General features: G+C 34.9%; 1 protein-coding gene across 14 annotated transcripts in view; it reads right to left on the reverse strand.

The window, feature by feature from the left end:
* Positions 1 to 15715, reverse strand: part of LOC127944770 (NACHT, LRR and PYD domains-containing protein 12) — a 108871-nt gene that overhangs the window by 92211 nt on the left and 945 nt on the right. For 10 of the 14 annotated variants that reach the window (XM_052541037.1, XM_052541029.1, XM_052541013.1 and 7 more), the window contains exons 2-3: positions 5244 to 5420; positions 4508 to 4633 (exon numbers count right to left, since the gene is read on the reverse strand). In XM_052541037.1, the coding sequence (XP_052396997.1) occupies positions 4508 to 4633; positions 5244 to 5395 (278 nt within the window). In that variant the 5' untranslated portion in view covers positions 5396 to 5420. The remainder of the gene's footprint in view (positions 1 to 4507; positions 4634 to 5243; positions 5421 to 15715) is intronic. The other 4 variants (XM_052541063.1, XM_052541106.1, XM_052541098.1 and 1 more) reach the window with 2 other exon arrangements.

Below are 15715 nucleotides of genomic sequence, written 5' to 3' on the forward strand. Positions count from 1 at the left end.
ATATCTGGTTAGAAAAGAAAGGATGTGATGTTCAGAACATGGTAACTACAGTAATTATCAGTGGGAAGAGATGCACCCAGTTTGGCCAGGGGTGTTTTTAAACCACAGACAAGATTTGAGAAGGAAAAAATCATTATGAAAATTTTTTTATTATTTTTTTCCTTAAAATGTTCTTCCTAACTTCAGGCCTTATTATCATGTCATATATACAGTACAGACCAAAAGTTTGGACACACCTTCTCATTCAAAGAGTTTTCTTTATTTTCATGACTATGAAAATTGTAGATTCACGCTGAAGGCATCAAAACTATGAATTAACACATGTGGAATTATATACATAACAAAAAAGTGTGAAACAACTGAAAATATGTCATATTGTAGGTTCTTCAAAGTAGCCACCTTTTGCTTTGATTACTGCTTTGCACACTCTTGGCATTCTCTTGATGAGCTTCAAGAGGTAGTCACCTGAAATGGTCTTCCAACAGTCTTGAAGGAGTTCCCCGAGAGATGCTTAGCACTTGTTGGCCCTTTTGCCTTCAGTCTGCGGTCCAGCTCACCCCTAAACCATCTGGATTGGGTTCAGGTCCGGTGACTGTGGAGGCCAGGTCATCTGGCGCAGCACCCCATCACTCTCCTTCTTGCTCAAATAGCCCTTGATGCCTTCAGTGTGACTCTACAATTTACATAGTCATGAAAATAAAGAAAACTCTTTGAATGAGAAGGTGTCTCCAAACTTTTGGTCTGTACTGTAACTTTGATGTTCTGTAAAACAACTAACTTTAAAATACTTTGTTCTTACTGGTGAAGATCAGATGGTCATCTCTGTTTTCTCTCAGGTACATCACAGTGTAAGCTTCACAGTTAACATCACTCCCATCAGCGTAGTCCATATCAACAACAAAAATATATCTTGACTCCATATAGTGGTTATTTAGAAAAAATCCAAGGTATTTTGAGCAGTAGGATTATAAAAAAATGTGCTAATATAAAATTAAATTAAGTAGCCTATATAAAATTGCAAACATCTATCTTGCAGTACTTTTTTTACTTAAGTACATAAAAAATTGAGTACTTTTGTACTTTCACTTGAGTAAAATTGAAAAAGGAGTACTTTTACTTTTACTGGAGTAATATTTTACCATATGTATCTGTACTTTTACTCAAGTACTTGATTTGTGTACTTCGTCCACCACTGCCGAATTGTAACAAAAGAAGTGTTTTTTTTGGTTGCCAGGGCAAGACAACCCTGCACAGATTACCAAAAAAAAAAAAAAAATTTCGAAGATGCTTGTTTTACAAACAAGGCCCAGTTTGACGCCGGATTTGCACATCGTTTATTTCTTAAGGATAATGCAGTACCAACGAAAAAGTGTCACGATCGTGTGTTGGAACCGCAGGCGGTGAGTAAAACTGCTTCAAATATCTCTGTGTTGTTAACTTAGCTATCGGCACGTAAGCACATCAAGTAAACAACATGCGATGTTGGCATCAAACTGCACTTTCCACATGTACAGCTTTAAAAAAAAAAAAAAAAAATAGACGACATAAGTGGAAAAAGTCATTTTCCAAAACCGCTAAGCAAATATATACAGTTTCAGTACATACCACATAGAGACGTCGTTGCTGCTGCTGCTCTTGTTAAATTTCAGCCTCTGGATCTGATTCTGGATCATACATATACGCTGAATCTGACTGTTAGCCATGGTTTGTTTTGGATGTTTTTTTCCTCACAGTAATGTCATAGCTTCCAAAAGCTCTCAACGCAAAAGCCTACTGGCGCTCGTGATTCTTTAGCTCCGCCCACACATCACGCCTCCAGCGGCTCGTGTTTTTCTGGGAAAAATCAGTACAGACTATCTTTCTCTTATGAATATAATAAAACTAAAGACTTTTTGGAGTTATGAAGGATGCAGTACTACTCTATAGGTACTCAAGATTAACAGGATATTGAGTGAAAACGAGCATTTCACCCCCCCTTTAAGATTCTAATCTGATCTTCTAAACCAGTGATTCTCAACTGTTGGGTCGCGACACAAAAGTAAAAAAAATATGTGCGTCTCATGTTTGATTGGTCTTTTAATTTAAAAAGGGTTTAATTTGAATTTAATTTGGGTTTAAGTTTTTTTCAAAGATGTCTCCAGGAGCTGAGGGCATCACAAAAGTGTTTGACAGGGTCTTGATCCAAACAAGAACAAGCTCTTCGGGCATCTTACCTAGTAGCTCACAGCATTGCAAAGTTCAAGAAACCCCACACAGTAGCCGAAGAGCTCATTTTACCTGCTGCAATGGATATGGTAAGAGAGGTGCTGGATCAGTCAGCGGCGGATAAACTGATAACCATACCACTTTCCAATGATACCATAGCTCGGCGGATTGAAGACATGTCTGGTAACATAAAACAACAGACCACAGCCCGCATCCAGGGAAGCCCTTACTACGCCTTACAGATGGACGAATCAACAGATATCGCTAACCATGCCATTTTATTGGTTTATGTGAGGCATGTGTGGGACGGTGATTTGCAAGAACAATTTCTCTGCAGCAGAGACCTCCCTACCACTACAAAAGCAGAGGACATTTTTAACACCCTGGACTTGTATTTGAGCTCACTGGGCCTCAGTTGGGAATATTATGTGGCAATCACCACTGATGGAGCTGCCTCTATGACCAGGAAACATTCCGGTGTGGTGAAGCGAATTCTGGAGAGGGCACCTAACGCGACGTGGAACCACTGATTTTTGCACCGAGAAGCGCTGGCGGCTAAGAATATGGTGCCTTTACTTGATGAAGCTTTAACAAATGTCATCAAAGTGAGGAACCACATAAAACGGAGTGCAAAAAATTGCTGTTGCTTTTCACATCTGTGTAAAGACCTTGGCTCTGAGCACATGCAGGTGCTGTATCACTCAGAATTCCGCTGGCTGTCGAGGGGCAAGGTGTTGTCACGCTTTTACGAACTTAAAACAGAAATCGCCACATTCCTCTCAGAGACTAACTCCCCGTATGCAGAACTGTTTGACAACTAAATGTGGCTCGTACGAGTTGCATATCTTGCTGATATTTTTGAGCACCTCAACACATTAAATGTATCGATGCATGGGAGAGGACACAATATATTCAGACAAAATTGCTGCGTTCAAGAAAAAGATCTCACTGTGGCTAAATAATTTATCTAAAGACAGACTTGACATGTTTCCCAGCTCTTGCTATGAAGCACAGCAGCTGGACAGTGTGGCCAAAAATAACTTGAAACAAACTTTAAGGGCGCATCTCACTAAACTTCAAGCTCGGTTTGACGACTACTTCCCAGAGAAACAAACAACCATGGACTGGATACGCGACCCCTTTGGTATCAATGTGAAAAACATCACGTTGCCAAGCAACGAAGAGCATCAGCTGGTGGACCGGTCATGTGACCTGAAGCTGAAAAAGAGATTTGGTGAGGTAAGCCTTTCCCACTTCTGGTGCAGCGATGTGATGACTGAGTATCCATCCCTTGCCACTTTAGCAGTCAAAACGATCTTACCATTCAGCACAACCTATGTGTGTGAAAGTGGCTTCTCTACCATGGTCCAGCTCAAGTCAAAGCAGAGAAGCAGGTTGGACACGGAGCATGATCTGATAGTAGCTCTGTCTACTGTCACCCCAGACTTTGAAACTCTTATCAAGAGTAAAGCACATCCCCAATTGTCTCATTAACTTCCACAAATGACCTGGTTAGGTGAAAACTTTATTTTGAGTGATTTTGACATTAATTTTATTCACTTTTGTACATGCAGTTGTCATGGTCCTCCTTAGTTTCTTATTTATTTGCTCTGAATAGAGTAAAAATATCTTGTTATGTGGCCTTATTTATTTAATTAACTTTTGTACATGCGGTTGTCAGGGTCCAGTTACTTATTAAGGTCTGAAATGCATGTTGTACGGGATATTATATGTATGTATGTAGGGTTATGTTTTTGAAAAGATGATATATGAGTGTTTTCAACAGTTATTTTTAAATAAATAAATTGTGTTGGTTGAATTCTAAAAAAGTGGGTCGCGACTTAATGACCATGTGAAAATGTGGGTCCCAGGGTGGGACCAGTTGAGAACCCCTGTTCTAAACTGACTAAACAAGAGAACTGTGCACATTCTAGATGGACTGTCAGTCAGTGAAGTTAGAATGTTGTGCCACAAGGTGGTGGAAAGGGACTGTCATTCAATTACATGTTAAGAAAATCAGATTCATGACAGCCTAGCCATACTTTTTACATGATTTTATATTCCTCTGGTGTGCTGATTTTTAATATTTGTTGATGATTATTTCTGACAAAAAAAAAAAAAAACTTTAAATGCACAAATTAATATTCTATTCTATTCTATTCTATTCTAATCTATTCTATTCTATTCTATTCTATTCTATTCTATTCTATTCTATTCTATTTATTTTTTGTACCAGCCTACATTGTTATACATTGTTTATATATAAAGTTTGGGGACAAAACATGTTACACATGATACTCACACAGGGTCAGAGGTCACAGCAGGTCCATCACTGAGATCAGGGGGCAGATGCATGGAGTTGCTACTCTTCACAGACGCACAGCTAGATATTAGAGATGCTGCTCTCTTTCTAGTCCTGCTGCTGATACTGAGAAAAAGATTTAATCTGTAAAATTGTATTGTCAAAACTATATTGTGGATAACATATGATAACATACAGATGTTTTATTCATAATATTACTGGAGTTTAATTTTTGGGTGAACTGCTTGGGTTTCTTTTTTTCTCTCTCTCTCTTTTGGAGAATTCTATGTATTCAACGCGGAACAAAAAAAAAAATATATGTTGAATGTTTTCAGTTGCTCAAAGCTCATACCTTACCTGAAAAGTAAGAAAACCCCATATGTAGGTTTTTAAGAATAACACATTAGTATTGCATCATTTAGCAAATATTTGCACACTACATTGTTGTTTTTCCTCAGGTCAAATCGACTGTAGGTTTAATTCACCTTCCGTCACCTTCTGCTGACCATTAAATCACTTCACTGGCACACAGAACAGTAAAGACAGTTTTAGAGCTTTAGTGGATGAGCAGTATTGAATATTTTTTATGAGATTGTCTTCAGCCTTTTCTTTATACAGTGATTTACTAATGTCTGCTGTTCAGAGTAAAAGGCCTCAGTGAGTGATTCACCAGTTTTAATGAATTAATATCCAAGTTTTATTACAGCAGATAGTTGAGAAACTACATCATACTCACACAGGGTCAGAGGTCACAGGAGGTCCATCACTGAGACCAGGGGGCAGACCAATGGAGTTGTTGCTCTTCATAGACACACAGCTGGGCCCTGGAGATGCTGCTCTCTGGGTGTTAACAGAAACCTGCTGCTCTTTCTCCTCATTCGCACTCATTTTACAGGCTTTTCTGCTTTTCCTGCTTAGACGAGACTTTATTTGAGGCCGGTGTGGAGTCAAAGAACATGCATTATACACTGAATACACTAAAGTTCAGGACTATATAATAATTCAATAATTCTACTAGGTCACATTTAACTCTGCAGTCTCTTCACATAAGCTAAATTATTTTAAGTTCATTTATTTGTTTGACATATTATTTTGTACTGTTGTGATAATGACCTGTATGTACAATAAATAACTTACAAATGAGTAAATAAACTAATATAAATACAAATAAGTTTGTAAAAACTGTAACATTATCATGCCTGTTCAATTCACAGTTGTGGTCAAAAGTTTACACAGACCCTGTAAAATTTGCTTTATTATAATAATTTTACCAAAAAAGAACTGCTGTATTAAATTGCATGTTGTTTTGGTCCTGATGAAGCTACTCTATTTTAGAAAAATTTAAATAATAATAACAATATTTTAAAGTAAAATATTCCCCTGTTGGACAGAAATTACTACACAGTGTACGTTAACCATTTTCAGCCATTTTCTGATTAAGAGTTTTCATCATGAAAAAAATCACGAGTAATGGAAAAAAATGAACACGTCACATGTACCCAGGGGTAGTTTAGAATAAGCAGAGGCCCATGGGCTGCAGCATTAGGGCACCTCTACACCAGATTAAAAATAAATTAATTAATAAATAATCCCCCCCACCCCCCTTTTGATGCCCGTTAACATTTACAACACTGTTCTGTGTAAAATGTGAATATAAGTGAATATACAATTTCACTCTCAGAAGGTAGCGCTGGTGGAGCAGAAGAATTATAGCCATTACATAAACGTTATTACAGCTATTATGCGGTGTTAATATGAAAATAAAATGCCATTAAATCTTTCCTGGCTGAAATAAGAGTTAACATGATCTAAACACCATAAATTACACAACATAATACTTTCAAACTTTCTCTAAGCAAGTTAGCATAAATGTGGCTATTTAGTGATTGCTAATGGTGTTTTTATTTTAAATGTGCTGTGCTCACGTTTACCGTATTTTCCGGACTATAAGTCGCACTTTTTTTTCATAGTTTGGCTGGTCCTGCGACTTATAGTCAGGTGCGACTTATTTATCAAAATTAATTTTACATGAACCGAGAGAAATGAACCAAGAGAAAACATTACCGTCTGCAGCCGCGAGAGGGCGCTCTATGCTGCTCAGTGCTCCTGTAGTCAACACTAACTAGACATCGAAAACGCCTCTTTTACCACCACGGGTACCGCGGCGGCGGTGGTATGAAGTGCATTTGGAGCTTTTGACCGTTTGAGTGGTGCTTTAACCACAAGTTATCAAACAAGCGCATCAAAGCACATTTTCGCAAATAGACGTCAGTTTTGCCTCGCTGATGTGTTACATTTGACTGCTTCAGTCACGGAAAATGAAAGAAAAACACGATAGTTTAAATATTTAATATATTTCATATTTAATATTCACAGATGAAAGTTTGGTATTTATGAAGTTATGTGCATTTCTTAGAACGAGAAAGAAAAGAGTCTGTGCTTATATTTTCTAAGCTACATGGTATTAAACCATATTTTAGATTGGACACATTTAAAAGGTGTGCAGTATTATTTATATTATATTAATTATGCGTTATATTATTCAAAAGAAATTGTGGTTTACTTTGCATCCGAGCATTAAAAGGGGTAGCCTATTTTAGGGGGGTAGGCTACATGGATTAATATGCAAAATGTCAATATTTTAATATATTATGCCTATATTTTAATTTATATTTTAAATATAAATATGTTTTTTCCTTTAATAAAACAACATGCATTTTTGTTATTCGTTACCTGCCCTTTATTTTGACAGATAACCTCTTGGGAAAAAGACATTTCGTCCCCATGGAATTATAAGGTTCTATCTGACATTTTTGTCAAAATTTAGTTATTCACATATTCTTATTCTGTGACAACTTATTTACATTATGTGATGTTTTTTTTTTTCCAGTTGTGTACATTTTGGGACGTTTTATTGAAAAAAACAAAAAGGTTCTATCTACAAAGAAAAACTCTAACTTGGCTCTATAAGGTTCTATCTGCGTGAGCCAATCAGCACTTTGAATGAACAGAAGAGGACCAATCAGGATCAACTTTATATGTCGCGTCACCGGCTTTAGATCGCAGTGTGAGGATTATGGCACGCAACAAAGTTTTTAAGAAACCTAAAGATCTACAATTTTATTGACGATCTTGTCAAGGACCGCAGCTCGAATTCCAGGCAAGTTCACTCTTTATTTTTTTAGGTCTTGCTGAGAAGATTGTTTTCATAGTTAGACACCACACTAGCCAGCAGCGCTAGCTTTATAGTTCCTGATATTAAGAGGCAAGCACTAAGATAAAAAAAAAAAAAAAAAAAACTAACGAACCTATCCTACTCAAAATAGTTCGTTTACAGTAAGTTATGAACAAGTTATGTGAACAAGTGAAAGATCGTTAAAGCAGTTAACGTTACCTCAGTATTAAAACGATTTAAGAATGATTGTAGACTGTGTAGCTACTCAATGGGATACCATATGTATTTTACCATATTTATGTTTAAATATGTATTTTTTCACATGTATTTTTTTTTCTCCAGGCAGGTGACAAGGTAGATGCAGCAGGGCCCAGGGTCTAACCAGACAAACCAGTGGGGAACCAGTGACTGCACCTAACAGTTTACAAATTAAAGAGCTGGGGTCTACTCAGAAAAGAAGAAATGGGAGAAGTGTCTCAGATAAAGTCTGTGTTTGAAAAAAAGGAGTCACAGAGAGTATAATAGTTATGTGTTTTAAAAAATGAGTCTGACATTTTTTTTTGTGATTTATATATAGTCAGTGAATCGTTTTTCAATGATTATTAAACGTTATGAATTAATTTGCTGAAACATGTCTTTTTTCTCTCTCTTTTTTTTTTTTTTTTTTTGTTGTTGTTGCAGTTTTTAAAGTCTTAAAATGTCAATATTAAGCCTTAAAGGTCAAATAGTCAACAATTTAATTGATTGGGTCTTAATTATAACAATAAACATTAGCATGTTATTTCAGCCATACTGATGTCTAGAGAGAAAGCCATTTTACCTGGCCCACTTTAGGTGGAATAAAGTCCTGCTCAGATATATTACTGTAGCTTCTTTCTGTCTAAACAAAAGAAAGATTAAAGTAACAATTTCTGCAATAATGTGTTTAATTACCCACCAAATTGTTACTAAAATTAACATCTGCACTCAACAAAATATTTAGACCTACCTTGCTTAATTTGAAATGTCCTAAATACATGAAAGTGCTAAAAAATATAAAATAAATGTCATAGAAAGGATAAAATTTTACTTTCTAACACATTTTGAGACATTGTTACAACATTAAGTTTATATTCAATGTTCAAATAATGTTTTGGCAGATAGAACCTTATAATTCTAAGTGAAAAGTGTTTTTTTTAGAATTAGAAGGTTCTATCTGCATTTGACTCATTCCAAAAATCCCCATTTACAAATTCGATAGGATTTTGATATTGTATATTTAGAATACATTTAGGGTCCCTGTTATTTTCATGTTTGAAAGAAACTTGTTCCCCATATACATTTTCCTATATGTAATGCAAAAACTTTGAAGCTCAATATCTCAAAACTGCTCAGAACGCAGATAGAACCTTATAATTCCAAGGGGACGATTTGTCTGTAAACTGATTAAGAAATCGTTGCATGTTTAAATGTGAAGCACTGTATAATTTCGTTTCCATTATTTAGGCCTAATTTGCCTAAAACAAGAAACAAATAAAATTAAACCGGCACGATTAAATCTTTGAAACTCTAAAGAATTAATAAAACGTCCTCACGATTAAATGCAAGTTCTCTCATTACAATCAAAAACATTCACACGATGTAAAAAAAAAAAAAGCTTTAGTAATTGACAACTAAAGTAATTTTAAAGGGAACCTTCTTTACTTGCTTTTAAAGTAGGGTAATATCATATGGCCTAAAAAAATCCCTTTTTTCATGATAATGAATGTATAATTTTTTAATTAACATAATATCGTGGTGTCTCACATAGGTACATTAAAAATATATCTACAGAAAGCTTGAAATTTTTTTAAACGAAAAGGAATAGTGTAATGTGTGAATGTTGCATTTCTCTCGTCGGAGAGAGCCAGCACTGTGAATATAACCAAAACAACAGTCCTATATAAACCGGTTCAGCAAGTGAAAGCCTCATAGGACACTGTCCATACGAAAGAGCAATTCACACCTTTATCTCGACCCCCACAAGCCATGCATAACTATCCAAAACCCAACCCCCTCCAGCTGAACAGAATTCGGTCTGTGTTTTGGCTCTGAAGAACACGGTGTGTTACTGGGCTGAAACATGCCTGCGCTCAGCAGCACTAGGCTAGTATTTGTATTCATAATTTTCTCGCAGCCCATATTATTATTTTCACAAGACAATAATGATAATAACAAATCATCAATGAATAATTAATCATTATTTTATGAAAATCATTGTTATTTGTGATCGTGGATGTTTGCGGGAGGCTTTAAGACCAAGCGGAGTCCTCTGTTCCCGCCTCACAGCGCGCGGGTCTCCGAGGCTTCACTGTGTGCGGTTTGACTTTACTGAATCTGATTGAGGCGAACTTATTGATCATGAGCCCAACATTTAGCAAGGCAGGAGAAGTCTAACGGAAGACGTATTGAGCTAATGCTGTTAAAGAGAGAGAGAGAAGTCTAGGACTATTCTTAAACTTGGAGCTCATTATATTGAAGTACAAATCCAAACACCAGAAACGTTATGCATTTTTATGAATAATGAAATGTTATGAACATTATGCATTTTATTTATTCACATGCTGTATGGTTGAAATAATATTTTAGTTCACAACTTTAAGTTCCGTTGTTTAAAAAAATGCTTTATTGGCTAATGTTTCATAAACCTTCAGTTGTTATGCTCTAAAATCCATGCCATTATTAATTTTACAGTATTTTTACCACCTAAATGACTAATCTTCAAAGTCACAATTCTATAATGGTCAAAATTACTCAGGCCAATGGTATTTTTTAATGACATTATTATTATTATTATTATTATTATTATTATTATATGAATAATTGTAGCTTACATAAATAGGTAAAGCAAAACAAATATTCGGATTGTCCCTTATTTTTTCCCTTGTTTTCCTAAAGAATAAACACGTATTTTTTTTACAACAATAAACATGATAACATATTATTAATTAATAAAAATAATTTAAGCAATTAAAACCTTTTTTTTTTACTTGAATTTAAATACTATTAAACTAACTTTACATTCTCAAGGAGTTTATAAGTAAAAATAATCATATTGTGTTAACAATATAATTAGAACTAACAATATATATATTTTTTTTTTTTAAATGAACAATTCCTGTATAAAATGGGACAGCAACCTTTATATCAGTGGTTCTCAACCTTTTTTTCCAGCGGGCCGCACTATGGTCTAAGTGCAAGTCTACGCATATAATTTACATATTACGTCAGCAATACAAACCAACCTGATTTATAATATTATAGCCTAACTATTATGATATATAATCTATTACATTCATTGAAATAAACAGTTCTACTCCCCATAAATAAAACACCTGATGCTGTCGGGAGCTGACCAATTTTGTGAGATTTAGCTTGAAAAGACTAACAGCACAAACTAAGAAGTTGCGACTGTAACGCCTGTTATACTTTCCGCATGAGCAATCCGGACGCGTACACGGTCAGTGCGGACGCAGACTTCTTCAATTTATACTTCTGAATGTGCAGGCTGATGGTGTGCTCTGCAATTGCCCAGAATTATTGCACATCGCTGTCTTTATATTCTTTTATTGATGGATTGCACAGGTTCGAGTAGCAAGCTTCTTCACTCTGCCTGAACATGTGCAATTTTGCTTTTGAAGCCAACTGACTACGCGCACCTGTCTGCGCGGTCGTCTGCTCAGAGCCTCGGCACACACTCTCCAATGACGATTTTTACATCACGCCTACCTAGCGGTCCATAGCGGACTCGCGGACGCAGAAAGTTTGACAGAGGGTTTAAGATGCAGGCTTGCATGACCTGACGCGCAACATTTCAGAAAATGTGCATTCACAAATGTAGCCTATTTTGATCCAAATATGGAAAGCACTTTTGAATTTAATAATAATGAGGTTCTCTCTTGAGATATTTTGACACATTTCTTCAATTAAGGATTGTTACATAGTGTATGGTGTTTCCATTTATCTGAACTTCTTCAAGTGAGTTGCGGGGAAAAAAAAAAAAAAAAAAAAACTAAAACCCAGCACTTCTCCTTCAATACTGATACTGCGACTATTCACAGTTTGTACATATTCATTCGCTGGCATTTTTTTAATTTCTTTTTTTTCTCCCTTAAAAACAAATGTGTCCATTCTGATGCTCAATTTTACCTTTAAGGCAATTTACCTAATGGCTGTTGATGACTATTTGAATTGAATTCTGTCAAAGTGCGCGCTTGTATGTGTTCATTAAATGCTTATGCCAGTGCTCATGTCGGAAATTAATATATGAAGAAGAAAAAAATCACATAAAAACATTAGGATATCTTATATTTCATTAGTAGCATATTTCTTTTAAATTGATGTAAACAATAAAATTTTACAAACTGATAATTTTTTTTTTCTTCTTCAGCATGTGGTGCAGGCCGCATTAGAATTCGTGACGGGTGGCGGGTTGAGAACCACTGCTTTATATCAAACGTTTTTAAATCGTCCACAGCTGAGCTTTGCGGGAGGCTGATCTGCACCAGATCGCGTGAAGTGAATGTACTAATGAACAAAGTCATTTTCAGATCCAAAAAAAAAAACAAAAAAAAAACAACCTTGGATAACATGGATTAAGGCTCTGTTCTGAAGTAAAATAATTATAATTACTGTTAACCAAGAGTAACACATTTTAACGGATTAATCGCCTATTTTCATTTGCTGAATGTTTTCTTTATTTTTTATTTTTTAAACGCAAAAAAATGAATTAAGTTTGTCAGAGGAAAAAAATATATGAGTCGTGTATAGGTTTCATTTTAACGGATCAATCACCTATTTTCGTTTGCTGCATGTTTTTTTTCAAACACGCTAAAAAATAAATCAGTTTGTGAGAGGAAAAAAATAGGCTATTTGAAAATATTTTACAACAAATCCTTTAAATTTAACAAATTTATCAGAACAAAACAATAATTAAAAATATATAATTCTAGTGGATAAATATAATTGCAGTATATAATAATATAGGTTTAGTAATAAATAATAATAATAATAATAATAATAATAATAATAATTTAAAGCTAAGCATAAGGTAAGCTTGGGCTTTCTCAATCGGGAGAAATCAAACGTTTCCATATTTGTGATTTAAAGCTTAACTATTATTCATGAGGTAAATAGGCTGTGTGCGTTTCAGTATCAATTAAAAAAAAAATCATAATTAACAATATGTCAAAGTGCTCACGCTGAATGTCTGGTGATATATAGGCCTTACATTTATTTACTGTTTAATAAAATGCATATGATCCTTTGTGTTAAGGTCTTCTTTTAATTTTTGTTTAGTAGACTGTAGTCTAAGACTATCCTACATTTTAAAAATTAACAAATTGTAAAAAAAAAACAAATAAAAAAAAAAAAACAAATGTTACAATGTTATATCATAATGTTATTGTAGTTTTACTTCTTTTATCTCATTTTACAATTACATTCATTTGGCAATCCGTCTCTTTGCGCCACCTGGCGGTATTTTCGCGAATGATTTTAACACGCGACTGAATTAGCTACAGTTACCGCAGCGGCCCAGATAGGCTGGCCACCTACTGTACCACTGAAAACATAGAGCGCCCTTTCGCGGCTGTAGACGGTAATGTTTTCTCTTGGTTCTTGCTTCTAAATAAATGCGACTTATAGACCAGTGTGACTTATAAATATTTTTTTTCCTCATCATGACGTATTTTTGGACCGATGCGACAAATACGGTAATAGTTCTGTAATTTTAGTTCTGTAGTTATTTTGGTAAAAGTAACTCAAAAGTAATACAGGAGTCATGTAACGCATTACAATGCTGAGGCAGTAATATTGTAATGTAAGGAATTACTTTTAAATGACAGTAACAAGTAATTTATAATGTTTGGAAGTAATTTGCACAACATTGTTAATAACAAAACTCAAGCTTGATTTGCTGTCTACGAAGCCCATTGAGTCAGGACAACTTGGAGGCTTTCGTGTTTATGTGCAGAGAGAAGGAAATCCACATGTCTACAAGCAGAGACAGAGTTATCGATAATGTGGCTGAAACAAGAGCACTGCTTAGGCGGTTACTGATGCCGTTGGTGCTATTCGCAATGTAATCGTAATGTAAATGTAAACTGTACTGTGACTTGAATTGTAAAAAATTTTCAATATGCCTCTTTGTGGAAGAGTGGGATACATTTCAAATGCTTTATTTATTTATTTATTTATTTATTTCTGCTTTTGTTAATTTATCAACCTATCGTTGTGGAATAGTAGAATATTTTTTATTTATTTATTTTGTTAACTTCTTGGCTTAAGTGAATTATTATTTAACATTTTACATATATTTTTTTATACCATTGTATTAATAAAAACTACACAAATAGTAAGAGCTGAACCACTTCATTTATCCAATTTGGAAAAAGTGCTAATCTGGAATTCTACCATAGAAAAGTAGATGAACCTGCCAGACTGAAAAGTGGCCCTACTCCGGCCCTGATCCTCACTCATTTGCATGTTACTGAACTCGCACTGTATGTTACAGAAAGTCCTAACAATGAGTGTCTAACTATGAGTATGTGGTTGTTTATAGTGTGCTGTTGTCAGGCACGTGCACAGGTAGGGCTCAACCTGTGCAGAGCACATGCCCTTTTTGCCCTTACACTCCGAAGTGCCCTTTTTTTGGTGTTTTTTTGTTTTTTGTTTAATCAATGCTATTGGTCACCCTTTACGTCTGTCTGTCTGTTTTACAAATATTTAGCAAATGAAAATTCTTATAACGAGCTTGTGTAAATCTTATTCGATCCTCAAGCTGTCAGTAAGCTGATAACTCCGCCCCCTCTATATTCATTGAATCAACACACAGTACAGTAAACAACAGCTGAGCTGAACAAAGTGCATATAGTAGCATTTCATCTTTTATAAAATGTGATTTTGGCCAAATGCATTTTACCACAGGAGAAACTGAGCGCTCCGTCTATATAGCTAGAAAAACTAGTTTGTAACCTGTAGATGGAAATGTAATGTGATGCCGGCAGGCGTAGTCAACGTTTTAATGACGTACAAAAAAAAAAAAAAAAATCACATTTGCACACATTCCCTGGTCAAAAACTATATATTGATAAGTAATACAACAACATATAATTTGTTTTTACCATCGTATCATAACAGAATCATAACAGGTGCGCCCCCGCGCTGTTTCGTACTGGAACTTACTCAAACCGACGAGTGATCCTCGTCACCTAGATAACATATATTTCTAAGAAATTTCTTCTTTGATTTATGATTGCTGATACACTTAATTTATTATTTAGGCTAATCATGTTATGGTATACTCTCCGCTCGTCCTCACATGTATAAAATGTTGTAAAACATGGTTTTACTACAGTAATGTAGTAGTAACTAAAAAAAATTACACAAGATCACTGTGAAATCTTTATATTTTATCATGGAGAATGTAATTCATGATTCATTCCAAGGCTTCATTTATTTGATCCAAAATACAGCAAAAACAGTAATATTGTGTAATATTTTTACAATTTTAAATAAATGTTTTCTATTTGAATATATTTTAAAATGTAATTTATTTTTGTGATCAAAGCTGAATTTTCAGCATCTTTACTCCAGTTCAGTACTCTTCAGTGTCACGTGATCCTTCAGAACTGCTTTTCACTGCAACTGTACTTTTCACACTGTTTTTATTTATTTTTTCATTGCCGGCTTATTTTAGGGAAAGTGTAGTGAATAAGAGACCTTCAAGAGACCAACATCCCTGGTCCACCACAGTATCAAATTTTTGCCAGGTAGGCGGATACATGTTGGATATGTTATAGTAACGGTATGGCTATAGTCTCTTACAATCTGGAATTGAGTTGGACATAATTACTTAAATTATATTTCAAAAAAGTTTGTCAAAAATACTTGACTCATTGCTCACCTTCCCCTCTTCTCAATGTCATTCATAACCAAATAATACAAATTAGCTTATAAAACCAAACACAATAGCTAAAAAAAGAGAATATATATAATTATAATTATAAAAGTTC

Source organism: Carassius gibelio, chromosome A3 (assembly GCF_023724105.1).
Source record: "Carassius gibelio isolate Cgi1373 ecotype wild population from Czech Republic chromosome A3, carGib1.2-hapl.c, whole genome shotgun sequence".
NCBI classification, from domain to species: Eukaryota; Metazoa; Chordata; class Actinopteri; order Cypriniformes; family Cyprinidae; genus Carassius; species Carassius gibelio.